Source organism: Odontesthes bonariensis, chromosome 17, assembly GCF_027942865.1.
Source record: "Odontesthes bonariensis isolate fOdoBon6 chromosome 17, fOdoBon6.hap1, whole genome shotgun sequence".
Lineage (NCBI taxonomy): Eukaryota > Metazoa > Chordata > Actinopteri > Atheriniformes > Atherinopsidae > Odontesthes > Odontesthes bonariensis.
This window is the reverse complement of record NC_134522.1, coordinates 14,996,930-15,012,055: the sequence shown is the minus strand read 5'-3', so window position 1 is coordinate 15,012,055 and position 15,126 is coordinate 14,996,930. Positions and strand designations below refer to the sequence as shown.

Below are 15,126 nucleotides of genomic sequence, written 5' to 3'. Positions count from 1 at the left end.
CATCACCATCATGCTTTTTTTTTTGTATACATATTAAAAATTAAAAAATAAAGACAGCAAACAACTGTACATATATTTCGCGCATTTCTCTTGCATCACGCCAGGATAGACTCGGATAGGAAATAAAAGCACATTATAATTAATTAGGCTGCATCAGTAAAGACACGCAGACTGTGAGATTCATCAGTAAGACCTTCACATTTATAGCCAACATGCATCTCCTCCATTTGCCTAATTGCACAAACACAGGATCTTGATTCATCTACAGGCGTGCCAATTTAGATTATTATGTTTCTCATGTGTTTGTGTGATGAATTCATATACACATCAAACTTTCATTTCTCTGCTCTGTAGCTACAGGACACCTCGGGCTCAGTGGTTTGATGGGCAGGGCGCAGTGCCAACAGCGCCATTGCTGAGGAAATAGTGCCCTCCTGTGGCTTAGGGGAGAAAGTACCCACTGAATCTACAGTTATTGAGAGATGATACCCGTGCAGTCGATCTCTAACATGGAGATGATCCCGATAAGACAGAACATGAAATGTGAATAAAACAGACCTCAAGAAAATTGGCTCTTATCTTGGCTCTCATGGAGCCATCAAAATTCAGAGTCATTTTAGCAACCAAGATAGCAGGGGAATGCTCACACACAGGAATGATGAAACACATATGTAACTATGATTAAACATTACTGCCGTTGGTTGTCTGAACACAGAGCAGGCATCTGGAGTTCAAAAGCGAAAGCTAGACAAAAAAAAAAGAACAAAAAGAAAACAACAAATCCTCTTCAAATGCACACAGCCTTTTAAATCAGTGGATCAAATGGCCCCCCCCCACCCACCCGAGTCCCAAAGCATTACCCACAAGTATAAAATACAAGCCGACCGTCAGAGGAGAGAAATCCAACTCAGAGCAGCGTGTTTTCACAAAAATATTTTATTCTCTGCAAAGGAGGCATTGGGAGCATCGGTGTGTTCTATGGCTTGTGTACAGAGTTCCTGTAGAAGACAATTTCATAGAACAAGCCCTTGGGTGCACTGCGAGCCCCACCCATGTTTACCAAGGAGGAATGTTTGAGGCGGCTACTCTGCAGCTGTTACAGAACACAGTCGAAAGCACCGGGCACAGTGTTTGAGCTTAAAGTGTTAGAAGGGAATGCTACCGTACAGTATGAGGCTTAGTGCATGACCCCGCGTGGCAGTTACGTAAAATGTGCAGAAATCAAGCAGTTACTAATTGGTGTGGTGGAAGGGTGACATTTGAAAAACAGAATGTTTCTCTGGGGAACCAAAAAGAGAAATCCCCCCAGCAGTCCTCCGCTGCTGTTGAAATCTCATCTTTTCTTTGTGAAGTCTAGGAGCCCTTCATCGTGGCGGATTTTGCCCCTCAGCGCTACCTGAATGAAAATGATTCCTCATAATACAGCCTGGAAGAAAACTCTACTGCTGTATGAGGGACATTACCCCTCGAATGTCAGAATTCTAAGGCTCTGTTGTTTTTGATAAACTGGTGGCAGGACTGACTAAACTCTACACATGGACACAGTCTGGTAAGCCATCCTCACAGAAGAATGCACAGATTCTGTCCCAGATACATCTGCTACTTTGTTGTGGACAACTTGACTCATCTACGCACAATGGAACTTACTAAATTTGGCATGGAGCAAGATAATATCATTGTTCCCACTGAGCTACAGAACAGCCTTTTACTGTAATCCAGAGCTGTCAACATTCCATCACAGCAGCAGTTTGGGTTTAGGCTCGTTTCCAGAAACACTTTGGAGAAAGAGTGGCCGTTACATCTTGCGTGTGGAGAGAAAACAGCGCCTCCTTATATTTGGTATAATCTCTGGATGCTGCTGAGAATGTGCCCAGGGTTGACAGCGAACGAATCATTGGATCAGACCCAGCATGGGATAAAGCTAACAACAGTGCAGAATGAATACAGCACACGTGGGACGCCAACCTGCTCGCTCACACGCAGGTGTTGTCGGTGAACGCGGTCGTAGAGCCCCGATGTCGCATCTAACTGCAAGCAGGCCTCGGCCTATACTAAGAAAGCAGGTCGTATAATTTGAGCACCATCACCGAGGAGAGTTCATGTATTTCAGTACATTCATTGAGAAACCCTGCGACCTTGTTTTAGCTTCTGTGTCGTCTCCGTTAGCGTTCTGCGTGGTGGGCCAGATCGTAGAAAAAGGAGATTGGGGTGAAATGATGCAGGGCAATTTGAACAGCCCAAGGGCACCCACACAGTCTACCCCCCCACCCACCCACACACACACAATCACACACAATCACACGCACACTCCAACATTCTCTCACACACACACATACAAACATTATATATGAAGGAGAAAAATATATTACCATTTGCATTACAAAACAGTATAAGGGCCTCAGTGTAGTAAAATACCCCTCGTGTCAGAATCCATGTGGGCAATCAACTCCTCATGTCTTCTGTATGCAAAACTATCTCTCATTTTACCTTCAACAAAATATCTTTGCTCATTTATGAAAAATACTCCCACAGTTAACTGGGATTTCAGGCACTGGATTATATCTCTGTACACAAAAGTCTGTTCGGCAAATGGAAGCCACCTCTAGAGAACTACATGATTTGGATGCCTTTGAGAGTTGACAGCCAAGAGGCCGGTGGGGAGCATTTAATAATTTAGCCATGAATAAAACCCAAGTTTCTCCTGGCTTTTCTCCCAGCCAACAGTCCAGCTGTCTGGCTCTGTAAAAACTTTGTCCCAGGTCTATAAGGAACTGAACCATACATCCTCTCTGCTTTTTCTTTCCCGACAGACCCGGCTACACCTGCTCAATATGTTTTCCTTCAGTCTGATTCATGAGTTAATTCAGTCGATTCCTCCTACAGCCGTACTGTCCCAGCACTCTGATGAAAAGTCGGCGGGTATTGTAGTTTAAACAGCCCAGTGCTGGAGTCCTTGTTTAGAGCAGCCGGTTGGTTAGGGCAGCTGAAACAGTATTTTATTCTGGAGGAGTCAGGTATTTGAGGTTCAGTGTGCTCCACAACTCTGTAAATCCAAAGAGCCAGAAAAAAGGCCCCTTAACAATCTGTAATGGCTCTCTGTTGTGTCAAATCCACAGCAAATGACCAGAACTTAGACTTATTCCATTCCACGACTGGCTTACACGAACAAAAGAAAGCACAAATAATCAGAATAGTTTCACAGCATGTTGTTATTCCCGTTTGCTCCTCACTGCTGGAGCAGGTCCCCTCAGCTCAGTCCACGGGGCCCTGGAAGATTAGCTTGGAACAGCCCTGAGTGAGGCTGAGCTGGGAGGCGCAGAAAGGGCAGGCGGCGTGGAAGGCATGGGTGCCGTGGGGCAGAGGGATCTCCGACCAGTACTTGACCGACTTCTCTGAGCACACGTGTCCGCACGGCACAAAGGCATGTGTGGGCGCACCTGTGTCCACGTAGAAGGCCGGCTCACAGCCCAGCCACAGCGGGACGTAGGGTCCCACCACGCGGCACATAGGACACTCTCGCTGGGCGTTGGGCTCCTGCTCCGAACGGTGGCCCCAGTTGTGGTAACCGTGCACGTGGCCACATGCCAAGTAAACCCAAGGCTGCTTGTCCTCAAGAGACGAGAGGGCACGACTGCGTTGCATGCTGGGAAAGGCAAGGGTATTGAGACCCACGGGGCACTGAGGACGTGCTGCATTGATCTCCTGCCTGAGAGCCTCCAGGTGCTTCTGAGTGGGGGTGTGAAAGAGGCCCTCTGCAGTACGCCACAGCAGAGTGGCCCCACACAGATCCACCAGGGAGCCGTCCTGCAGTATGTTACTCTCATTCTCTACCTGTGAAGAGACAGGCATTTAGTTACAAACTGAGAACAATAAACCAAAAAACTGCTCATGCTAAGTAGATAGTTAAGATTCAAAACACTGGTATAGTTATCAGAACTTCTTCAGTCGTGTCATATCTGTTCTATATATATATGCTGCACGTTTGAAGCTACAGACCAGTTTTCCCGGGGTCTGTGCTGAGCGGGTCTCCCTCAGCGTGTAGACGTCCCCACAAACAGAAATCTCTCTCCAAACGCCGGGCTTGGACTCTTCCATGAACCCCCCCTTGGGGTGCATCACCAGCACCCCGTTGGTTGTTAGGCCGTCCATGTGACCATCGGGGTTTTTCCATTTTGCAGCTTTTTCCTGTCGCCAACACAAAGCACAAGTTGATGGTGATGCAAATGGACGTTTCCCCCCCTTTTTTTTTTTTTTTTACACGAAAAAAACTGCATCACAAAAAAAGATCTAAAAGGCACTAAAACTAGACATGTAATCTCAAATCTTAAAAGACAGCCTAAGTAGAGATACCGTAGAACCACTGTGGTAGGCTGGCTAGTAATTACCCCAAGGAAGATGTTTTTAGATGAGTCGAACCCGGCTGCATAGATGCGAGCAATGAAGGGCGGGTGGCGTTCGCAGACCACTCGGCAGGCAAAGCGGGAGATGGTGCTCTGTGTGATTGGGGTATCCTCTCCCTCGTGGCCTCCTGCTATCGTGTCAGTCACAACAAAATCTATGGGACTCTCAGTGGAACGTCCAATCTGGACAGAAAACAACAACAACAAAAAACCCACACAATTCAGTAACTACTCCACATTGTGCGATATCTTACCCTGTACTTCCCTGCCCCCTCTACTGCACTTTATCCTTCTGTACTTCCTTCTATGCCTGCACTCTATCGCTACACTGTCACCCCTATCACCTCTGACTTGTGGTTTCCTTCTATGTAGCTTATTGTTAGCTTTGATTTTAGCTGTAATGTTATATCTTTTTCAATTGTAAGTCGCTTTGGATAAAAGCGTCTGCTAAATGCATAAACATAAACATCTTTATACCGATTAATTACAGGCACGGATATGGGGCAGTTATCGTCACTTCCTGCCAACATTTGAGCTACAGTGTGAAACGTTTTAGCCTGATTCGAAGTTCACAACCAATTTCAAATCATTTCAAGTCATATTTGACGGCTCTATGCTGCATTCAGGTCAATTTTAGCACCTGGGCTACATTCAGAATGTGGTTTGGCATTGTTCTGCTGAAATAATGCTAGGCATTCCCTGAAAATGGCATCATCTCAAAGCAGTACATGCTAATCTAAAACCAGGATATAACCTTTACTGTGAATGGTGCCCCAGCAGATGTGTAATTTACCCACACTGGGGAGAGCTGATAGCACATTTGTTTTGCAGTTTGACGGATGAGGGATCCATCATTTCCATTAGGAAATTAAAGTTTTGATTCAGCTTGCAGCAACTCTGCCTCTTGCTTATTTACATTTTTGATTTCTATTCGGCCCTAGTTACCTCACGATCAATTTCAGCGACATCTCACGAAATAGTAGCGAATGCAAAACATAAAATACCTCAATTTCAAGATTTTTTTCTGAGTGCCTCCATTATGAAAGGACAAATTAAAGCCTCTATCATGTAGCGAACCCCTCTTTAGGACGTTCTTTTTCATAACCAGTCGTTTAACTGTAGAAAATGGACCTTTTGTTGTTCAAATTCAAAATCTTTGCTGAGAAACAAATATAATACACAAAGGCTTTTACAGATTTGCAAATCACTGTATTCTGATTTCATTTTGATGATAACAGTCTCACAACTTGGAACTGGAAGTCAGTTGGTACATACATACATACATACATACATACATACATACATACAGGAAACAGGTTGTCTTGCTGAAAAAACAAAGAATATATTTCCTCTTTCATTTCCCCATTTCTTTTCTCAGCTGAAAATGTCCTGCAGTCCTACTTTTAGACCAACTCTTTCCTCTCTGCTGTGCCTTTGTTTCCACTGTTGTTAAACACCACATGGACACAATATGGGGCTGAATGTGAGGCACGTGTCCCTCTTGTCATCACCCCCTGACTCTGCATTCACATTAATGCTACAGGCCGAGCGGCGCTGACGTTGCAGACGGGGCACATGTGTTCCTTGGAAGATTTTTAAGGTTGAGTAAGAGAATACAAGCGCAAAGTTCAGTCAGTTAAACCAAGACTAAACTTGTTTTTATCATCCCCTGTCCAGTCATTTTCAAGCAAAAATTCATAGCATTTGCTTATTGCAGCTGTCGAATTTGAGGGTGAGATAATTTGCATCATCATATACTGTACTATAACAAATATGTTTGGGGAATGACCAATGAATGTGAGAGGAAACAAACAAACAAACAAAAAGGATCACAAAATTATAATTTATCAGTAAGAAAAGTAACTGTTAGTTGCAGGTCATTTAAAGCTTGTACCAATCTCACAGAACTGACATTTACCTGAAACATGTCCGTGTCTTTATCATGGCTGTACTCCACCACCACCGTCTGGTTCCTGGACAGCGTGTAGGAGATGCTGTGTTGGCCTTTACAGTTCACAGCCTGAAAGAGGACAACTCGTTACTAACAGGCTCGTTACATTGTGATACCATGCTAAATCACAACTAGTGCATGGCCTGAAAGGTCGATGGATAAGAACACAACGACAAAAGCGGCGGTTTCTTGTTTCAGCGAAGTCAGAGGAAAACCTTTGATGTTTTGTTTTGTTTGTGGCATTGAACACCGGATCTTGAACAGATTCACCAACAGGAACTACACTAAAAAATTAAAAAAACACCACACACACTCACTGCACGAGAAGGAAAAAAACCCAACCCTACAAATAAAACTCAAGGCTGTTGATCAATTGCTCATATCCTGAGATTCAGCAGCAACTTTAGTGCTTGTTGGAAGGAAACTTGTAATCATGCCAATGTCACTCTGTACATTTTTTCCCCGGCAAAAACTCAAGCAAAAAAAAATTCCTCTGGCTTGTTGCATAATTATTTTATTGCGTTAACTAAACACAGACTGTTGTTGAATTTCTGGAAGAGGAACAGAAAGCGCCTGTAAAGTCACATTCCCATGACAGTGACGGTAAAGTGTCCCCTGGCCTCAGTTTGCACAAGTTCGCCTACCAGCTGAACTGCCAGTCAGTGTACTGAGGGAGAGTGTGTTACAGCCAAGCTCTCATCAACACTTAACCACATGCCACTATCATCTGGCTCTTATCTGCAAATTCCATTTCCCAAACATCCCCCTTCTTTGTCACGTGCAAGCGGGAAAGAGGGAGGGAGCGAGGGAAAATGGGTCATCGGAGCTGCCACGCTCTGCTGTAACATCCGAGACAGACGGGGACAAATGTCATCATCCCATGCAGTCCTGACTCGACTGCGTCGCTACAAACAAATCTTGCTCCACCTGTTCGACAGCTAAAAGAAGTTCCCGCATGCTCTGAGCAGAGAGAAATACATTTAAATAAACACCCGCCCCCTCCCTGAGTAGAAAAAGTCAAAGTAAGAAGGGTTTGAATAGAAAGCTGGCAGCAGCATCATGGGAGCTCCTCATTATCTGTCATGAACACTAGAGTGTGCACAGACACGTGAGCTTCCCTCTCAGCCACGGATCACTCTCGGTTCATTCGTAGGCTGCACTGTGAGGGTGCAAGTGTGGGCTGACAGTCTCGTCTACAGCGAGATAAATGGCTTCTTTCATTTACCTTCTTTAGGGTTTGATAAATCTAATTGGTATCCCTCCTAAAATTGAACTCACCACCCTGCTTGTCTCTTATGGATAGCTATTTTCGACTATGTGCACAGCCAGGGATGGGAGTTTGGGCCAACTGCAGCAACTCAATTCTCAATTTACCCTCCTTATTCCCAGGCCTGGTAACAGGGTAGCAGAGAGGAACAGTGGTAAAAGGGGAAGAAGGGGACAGCAGTTCCCATTGCCGAAAACAGCCGCATGACAAATGTCACATACTGCTATGTTGTGCAACATCCAATGCAACACCATTTTATGATGTTGCCTACAAAATGAAACATCGACGTAATTGAATAAAGCACTGCAGACCAAGTTTTAGCTCAAATTCCTCTGAAATAAAGCACTATGTTTGCGATTAAAAGACTTCTGTCGCAGTGAGACCTCTAAGCAGATATCAGGAGTCATGTTCCACAGGGTGATAGTAACCTGAGCCAGAAATGCTTGGGCGAAAGAGCTTGGCCAATGAGAAACACCTGAAATAACAGCCTCCAAGGGTGCAGAGGTAAGCAGGTCCTTTTTCAGCAGTTTTGCTTTGGAATCAAAGAGAGGAATGCAAGAAGCCAAACGTGTTATACTGGATATGGCCATTTCCCGCCGGCCTCCTGGTCTGAAGCGAAGCTATGAGGCACAGCTAAGAAACTACAGTTAAAAGTCAACATCGAGTTCTGCCAACAATAACGTTAAATGCTCAGCGGCACGTCCAGAAAGCAACTGAGATCACCAAGAGGGCTGCTCTGCTGCTTAACGATTTTCCTTCAACTGTAATTCCACTTTCACAGCGCTCATAATCTAACTCAAATCAACTTTAAACATTCAGAGCTACCTAAGAAAAATACACAATCTTACGTGTTTACATTTCCTTTTGCATTTTTGTCTAAAATATACATCAAACGACAAGCACTGGGAGTCTGTTCGTTGAGTTGCTAATTCATCCTTTGTTCCGTACCTTGCAATCCTGGGGTGTGTTGAGGATGTGCACAGTGCTCGGCTTAACACCATTGGCTTTGGTCCTCTTGTATAGCGCAAATCTGCTTTTTCGTCTACCCCGATCTCCATTGGGCAGAGAGCCATTGTACCTGTCACAGAGAGGGTTCGGGGGGGAGGTAAGGACAGCAAATTCACAGTTGTTTTGTTTTTTTCTGGATGAAAATGCAAAGAGTTTTTGTGGCTGACAAGAGATGTGTGTAATGAGATTTACAGGCAAAATTCTTGTAATCATATAACAAGTACACATGGAGATTTAGAAACATTTGGGTTTTGAAAGGGAGCTTTTCCACGCATTACATCACTGGCAATCAAATACACCGTATTAGTAATCTAAGCGTCACCTTGGATAATGTTTTTATTACATAATGCACACTGGGGCTGGTGATTTCAGGGAGCTAGCGCTGTGTAAACTGCAGCTGTTGTTTTGCTCTGGGTCCCAGGCGAGAGAATATTTTAGGATGCCTGTCAGGTTTGCTATCACTTTGGGAACGCACAGTCTGGGCGGCGAACTCGCTCACACGACATTTTTCTCAAAACAGCGTATAATGATACAGAAAGCTCAAAGATCTCATTTCAAAGCCTCACCAGAAAAGCATCTGAAATCTGTCTGTCTCCTGTTTCCTAATCACTGACTACCAGATTCCAGCTCTACCCTTCACTCTGCTCGTGAGGCCCCTTGCCTCGGCTGCTCCTTGTGAATGGAGAAGCCCCTTCCGGTAAGACTGCTCCTCTCTCTGTCCACCAGCTGGTTCATACAGCTGGGACACCCCATGCTTTCCTCCCATCCAACACACAGGCCTTCTGTCACACCCTCATATGTAACCACACAGAACTAAACAGCTACTTTGTACAGCAGAAATATTTCCATCCCACGCCTCGGCTTCGCACAGCGATGCATCAGAGGAAGCAAATTCTACCGACCACAACGTAATCAGACTTTTCTCCTCTTTGTTTTAACATAAAGGCAACAGAGCTTACTTCTGCTCCTCCCTGCCTCCCTCCCGACCTCGTCCACCTGTCCCATGTCTCCACACGGCTGGCCAGGCACGGAAACACATGGTCCCAGTCAGGACAGTGCACAAAGCTGGCCTGCAGGACAAGCCACCCACAGAGAGCCAGAGAGGCACTGGACGGTTCTGTGGACTCACTATATCTAAAACACTGAGAGAGCGGAGGTGTAAAAGGACAAAATAAAAATGTCTTCCATGTGTTTAAAACATCGCAAACACCTTAAGTCTCCAGGTTTTGCTGCTCTTATGCTGACTGTTGGTTAAGCCAAAAAAAAAAAGGCCCAGAACAGAGGGTAAGCCTAAATTAAATAGATTAAAAAAAACATAGGGGAGATGAATACCGAACTCTCTTTTAAAAAACCACTAATTAAACTAATCAGTGTACTAACCCTTTACAACTGTCATCTTAGACTTTCCTTAGAACCCCCCTCCTAAATAAAGACCAGCTGGGCCTATATTGTTTATAATTATACTCCATCTTGCTGCCTCCTTTGCTCCTGAATGTCTCACATGAACCATACATTTAGATGAAACGCAAACTAACACCTTTATCGTGATGAATTCTACTGCCGAACTTAACCAGCAGGTAATGTGACACGCTCTTTCAGTTGATTCATCGCCGCACTGAGGAACAACATTATTTCATCCAGGAACTGCAACCATCACATTAGCTAAGACAGACTCTTTAAAGGAGCGCTCCTACTAATTGTGATCACTTTCCCTTTTGACCTGTGCCAGACAGACGGCGGATTTACCTTCCAATACTTAGGAGCGGGGATTAGAAGACTCTGGCGAATCGCGTATCCTCCAGGGCAGCGGTAAGGAGCCAAAAGCACCTCCTACCTCTTAAGCTAACATGAACGTCTAGTGTTTACAGAATGAGGAGGATATATGCTGAGGAGTTGTAACAGTCACGAGTATGACAGGAAGGCATGGGTGGTCTTTTAGGGCCACAGAAGATGGAACAGAAGTGAGACGACAGCCATTATAGTTTCAGGTAGGTCAATGTAAACTGTAGAACTGCATCATAAGTGAGGGCAGCATGAGTCAACTGACTCAGATTCAGCTAAATACACCTAAATTCTTGGTCACCGCCTTAAAGACAAAGGTACAGCTCTTCCTCTTTGATGAAAGAGACTTCTAAAGAAGGAATCGGGTCACAACAACCAGTGGAAGTCTGTACCACTGATAAGTTGATTTGTACACTTCCTTTACTGAGCAGTTCTTTATGGCCAATGTAGAAAGTTCAATCAATAGGCCTAGTCTCCGAGCCACAATGAACAGAGGAAGCTGAGGAAAGGCAAAGACTTAGTCCTGATCAATCCATCCTTTCATTTCCAAGATACCCATGCAGCCCCCCTTAGACTTCCCTCCTTTCACTGACCAGCACCAAGCCAATCTACCCCAGCAGAGATGGAGGGCAGCCATGCAAGTAATAAGAGCCACCACGGTCATGGCAACAAACCACCGAGGGAACTGCTGCTCAAACAAGCTTTGTTCCATGCTGTCAGCTATCTTGCCTACCATCGGTTTTATCAATGGGATGTGATGTCATGGCAGTGATTATACACCTGTCACATCTGATTCACATATGTGTCTTCGTGTCGGGACAGAGAACAAAAGTACCAGCTTCAAACATTGCACATGCTCAGCCTGGGGTAATAAGCAGTCAGCACTACTTTTGTCCCTTACAATAAGCAATATGGCTGTGGCTGCACGGGTGGAGAATAACGGCAAAACAACACTAGTCTTTGTGTCTCTGTGTATAACCTTCACACAACTCCCTACAAGTGTCTAAAACAAACCTCGTAAAAGTTTGATTTAAACGGCAGAAACACTTATTATTGTCAATTATGTCGAAAAACTTTAAGCGAGTTGCGGGTTTCGACATAAACAAAGCAATGACATATTTTAGTCCATGGCAAGACGAGACGTGTGCAGTAATGCGAAGCCTGGCTTCGCTTTAAAAAATAAATAAATACATAAATATGTTGGTTAAGGTGTCGATACACACCCTAAAACAATCTCTTTATCGTTTAACAAAATAACCAACTCAACTACTGCAATGTGAAGTTCTGCAAAGTTCAAGAAACCCAGATAAAAAAGGTTCAAATTGAAGAAGTTGTAATCAGGATCGATGTGACCAAAGCTTCAACTCTCAACGCTTGAGAGAAACTGCAAGTGGATGAGAGGAAAAAATAAATAAATAAATAAATCAATGGACAATTAATCCACTTATCCATATGAGTGATAATTCGTTCTTCTGTTGCAAAAGTGCTAAACCGTGATTGGAGCTTCGCAGGGTTTGGCAAGAGTTTCACATCCTTGTGAAATTAGTGGATTTGTTTTAGGTTGGTCGAGAGATTCTATCAAGTTTGATGATGCAACTACGGCCTTCAGGAGACCGTAAATGTAACTTATTCAACTACTTAAAAAAAAATAATTCAATTTTAAACCTTCAGATCATGTGTAAATTTCTTCTTTACTTCTCAGTAATCAATATTCTGTGTCATGGACATGTTTTTGTTTCTATCAAGAAGTACCTCTGCAAAAAAACAAAACAGTTAACCAAAAAAGTTAACCACTGGCAAATATTAGCACATCAAGACTGTAATGGAGATGAAAAATAAGTTATCCAGATGTGATGCAGATGCCCTCACTGTCATCTCCGAACAGTTCTTTGGTACCCTGACTAACCAGTACATAAAAAAATAAAAGATTTTAGAATAAGCTTCCGTGTGAGGTAATATAAATATTTGCATGCCACTGTAATTTGTCATAACTTCGACATCAAATGCGTTCTCAAACTTTCTCAGGGCACGAGCACCTTGAAGTGGGAAATTTTCAAAGCCTATCGTGACGATGACATAAAAATAGTTGACTTATATTGAAGGAGTACAGTGGAAACAAGAGGAAAAACAATATATACAGTGGGTTTTTCAGCCCACTGTATTAGGAAAATCTGTCAACACATGGGTTTGTTCATTAAAATAAACAAAAACGCCTTCATTACAACATTGTTCAATCTGACAGTGGATTCACAGTTTACCATTTTAAAAAATGTAATCAATGATGTCAGCAGCTATATGATGGCATTACCGAGTTCTGTAAGTGGGCAGAATAAAGCTGAGGGCTGTGATGACAGAGCACTCTTTCACTGTGGTAACTTGTTATGTAAATTACAGCATTTCTAATTTTTCTAGGGACCCCATGAAGTATCTGAAGGACCCCCGCAGAGGTATCTGGCCCCACTTTAGAACCACCAGTTCCTACAGTGGTATGGCCCAGGTCATTTTTCACCTTTCACTTAAAATGGGTCAGCTGACCAATGACTCACACAACTGATACGTGTCTAATTTTAAGTGCTTTACTCAAACCAGGAACGGTTTTTCGCAAATGATCAATGTCAAGGCCTTTATTTACATGCCCCATTCTTCATCTGATACTGTTAAAAGTTCAGATCCCTAGCTTGTTAAATGTAAACACACCGACCCTCTGAGTTCGAAGACGAAACGTGTGTATTTTGGACACAAATGTGCGCATACCAACAGAAATTAGTGCGGTCTGAGCTTGTGTTAGCAGTAAAGGAAGGAGCCTGGGGGTGGGGACCATCACGACTTCCGAATTCCTGAAACCCCACGAATCCAACTTCAAGGCAGGGAGAAGTGCTCCGGTTTGAGCTGCCGAGCATGAGATCTGTCCATTCGGTCACAAAAGTTGCTCTAAACGTCGCTAATCTGCACAGGTTGTTATATTTATGACGGAGCGAAACGTCGACTCAAACTCTGTCAAACCACCATGTACACAATTCTTACTGTGCACGTGTCTGGTTTGTGGAGTAACGTGAGCTCGTAAATTTCTGAAAATGACGGTCTCCGTGACTATAAGCAATGTAGTTGAAATCGACCGAAGCTGTATACAGAAATAAAGAACTGCTGATTTACAGTTTTCAATGACTTGCCGTTACGTAGCTAAGTTAGCTAAGTGAGTGCACTCTCGGAAAACTTTTAACATGGGCCCTCGCTTTCTTTCTCGTGCCTATGAAGTAAAACGACAATTGTGTAACCATTACAAGTGCTTAACTTACCCCAGTACCACCAGCTCTCCGTATTTCACTGGGTCTTTGGACAGGGCGCAGTGCTCCTCTTGGCTTGACGAAAACATGAGTCTTCTGGCTTCGCTGTGTTACGTTAGCTATACAGTAATAACTGGCTCACAAATTACCAGAACTCCCCTAAAAATAAACGAAGCGCTCTCATTTCATATAAGAACAGCATGTGTGTCGATATTCACACCAGTCCAGTTTTCTTTTGAATAAACTGCTTTCAAACTTCCTTAGCGTGACATTGTGAAACGTAACTTACTTGGCGGTTGAATCGCTCTAATGCAGATACAAAAACAGCGAGGAGCAGGGCCGGAATGTACCATTCACTTGTTCTTTACTTTATGTAGAGGGGGGAGTTCTTACAAACTCAGTTTTGATACCATGTTTCTGGTCAGATCTTGCCGTTTATTGTTATATAAAGGTTTTAAATCACTACATAACAATAGTGTGCGGTTAATTTGTTCCTGGATGACCAAGTTGTAAAAGCGAGTGTGTAACACTTCTACTGTACTGCCCCCTCCCAATGTTCATGGGTCGACACTTCTGTTATGTAAACAAAGAGTACAATCTGGGGATTCTTAAAGGGACAATACGTTTTTCTGATTTATTTTCACTGTTTTTCAGTTTGTCATTATCAACTAAGGGTTTATATATATCTGTGTCCTAAGATTACAAGATTCACGGCTGTTTCAGAAATTTAAAGCATCACGAGTTTTTATAAATTATTACCTAAGTCAGTTCACTGTAGAGGGGATAGTAGTGGGAACGACATGTTTAAAAATAATCCTCCTGGTATGTTTCCTGGCTGAGTGAAACGGTGGGGAGATCTGATTTTGTCCGTGACCCCCTTGAGCTCTTTAGAAGCTTTATTTGATTAGCGCTTTATTGCAGTTTTGCTAATACATGTGATTGATTATGCAACTTTATGACATAATTATTCAACTGTGTGCTTTGAAATATTGAAGTTTTGGCACATTAGAATTGCTCTTTTTGATTAATTTCATTTAGTTTTCCTCCATTTCCTGGAAGCAGGTTTACACGTGTATCTGTAGCTCACTAACTTCTTATCAGTCACTGGCTGTATAGTCACGTGATGAGACGGAAATCAATCTGATAATGTAGAGGCCTTGTACTTTGCTCAGTTGCTTCTTCTGAGACTGACTCGTAAAAAAACACAACTACATCTTATGCCAGAATATGAAGCTTCCATGGCCGTCTCTTCCAACATCCCACGTGTCCAATTGTTCTAACACCTTTCTGATGAATGTGCCACTTCTCCCTTTTTGTCTGCGAGTCTCATCAACACTTTACTGCCTCTGTCTTGTTTTCACAAGAACATGCATGGCTGGAGGTGCTCCCACCGCCTCGGGCCCCTCCAGTGGCCCCGTTGACTCTGTAATTATG

The 15,126-nt window shown here is 43.5% G+C and overlaps 1 protein-coding gene across 1 annotated transcript; it reads right to left on the bottom strand.

The window, feature by feature from the left end:
- Positions 1–2,285: 2,285 nt before the first annotated feature.
- Positions 2,286–14,022, bottom strand: peli2 (pellino E3 ubiquitin protein ligase family member 2). Its single transcript, XM_075488067.1, has 6 exons — positions 13,705–14,022; positions 8,567–8,696; positions 6,319–6,420; positions 4,386–4,583; positions 3,997–4,185; positions 2,286–3,831 (listed from the first exon to the last, which is right to left on the bottom strand). The coding sequence occupies exons 1-6, from the start codon at positions 13,779–13,781 to the stop codon at positions 3,253–3,255; spliced, it is 1,275 nt and encodes a 424-aa protein (XP_075344182.1). The 5' UTR covers positions 13,782–14,022; the 3' UTR covers positions 2,286–3,252.
- Between the last annotated feature and the right edge of the window lie 1,104 nt (positions 14,023–15,126).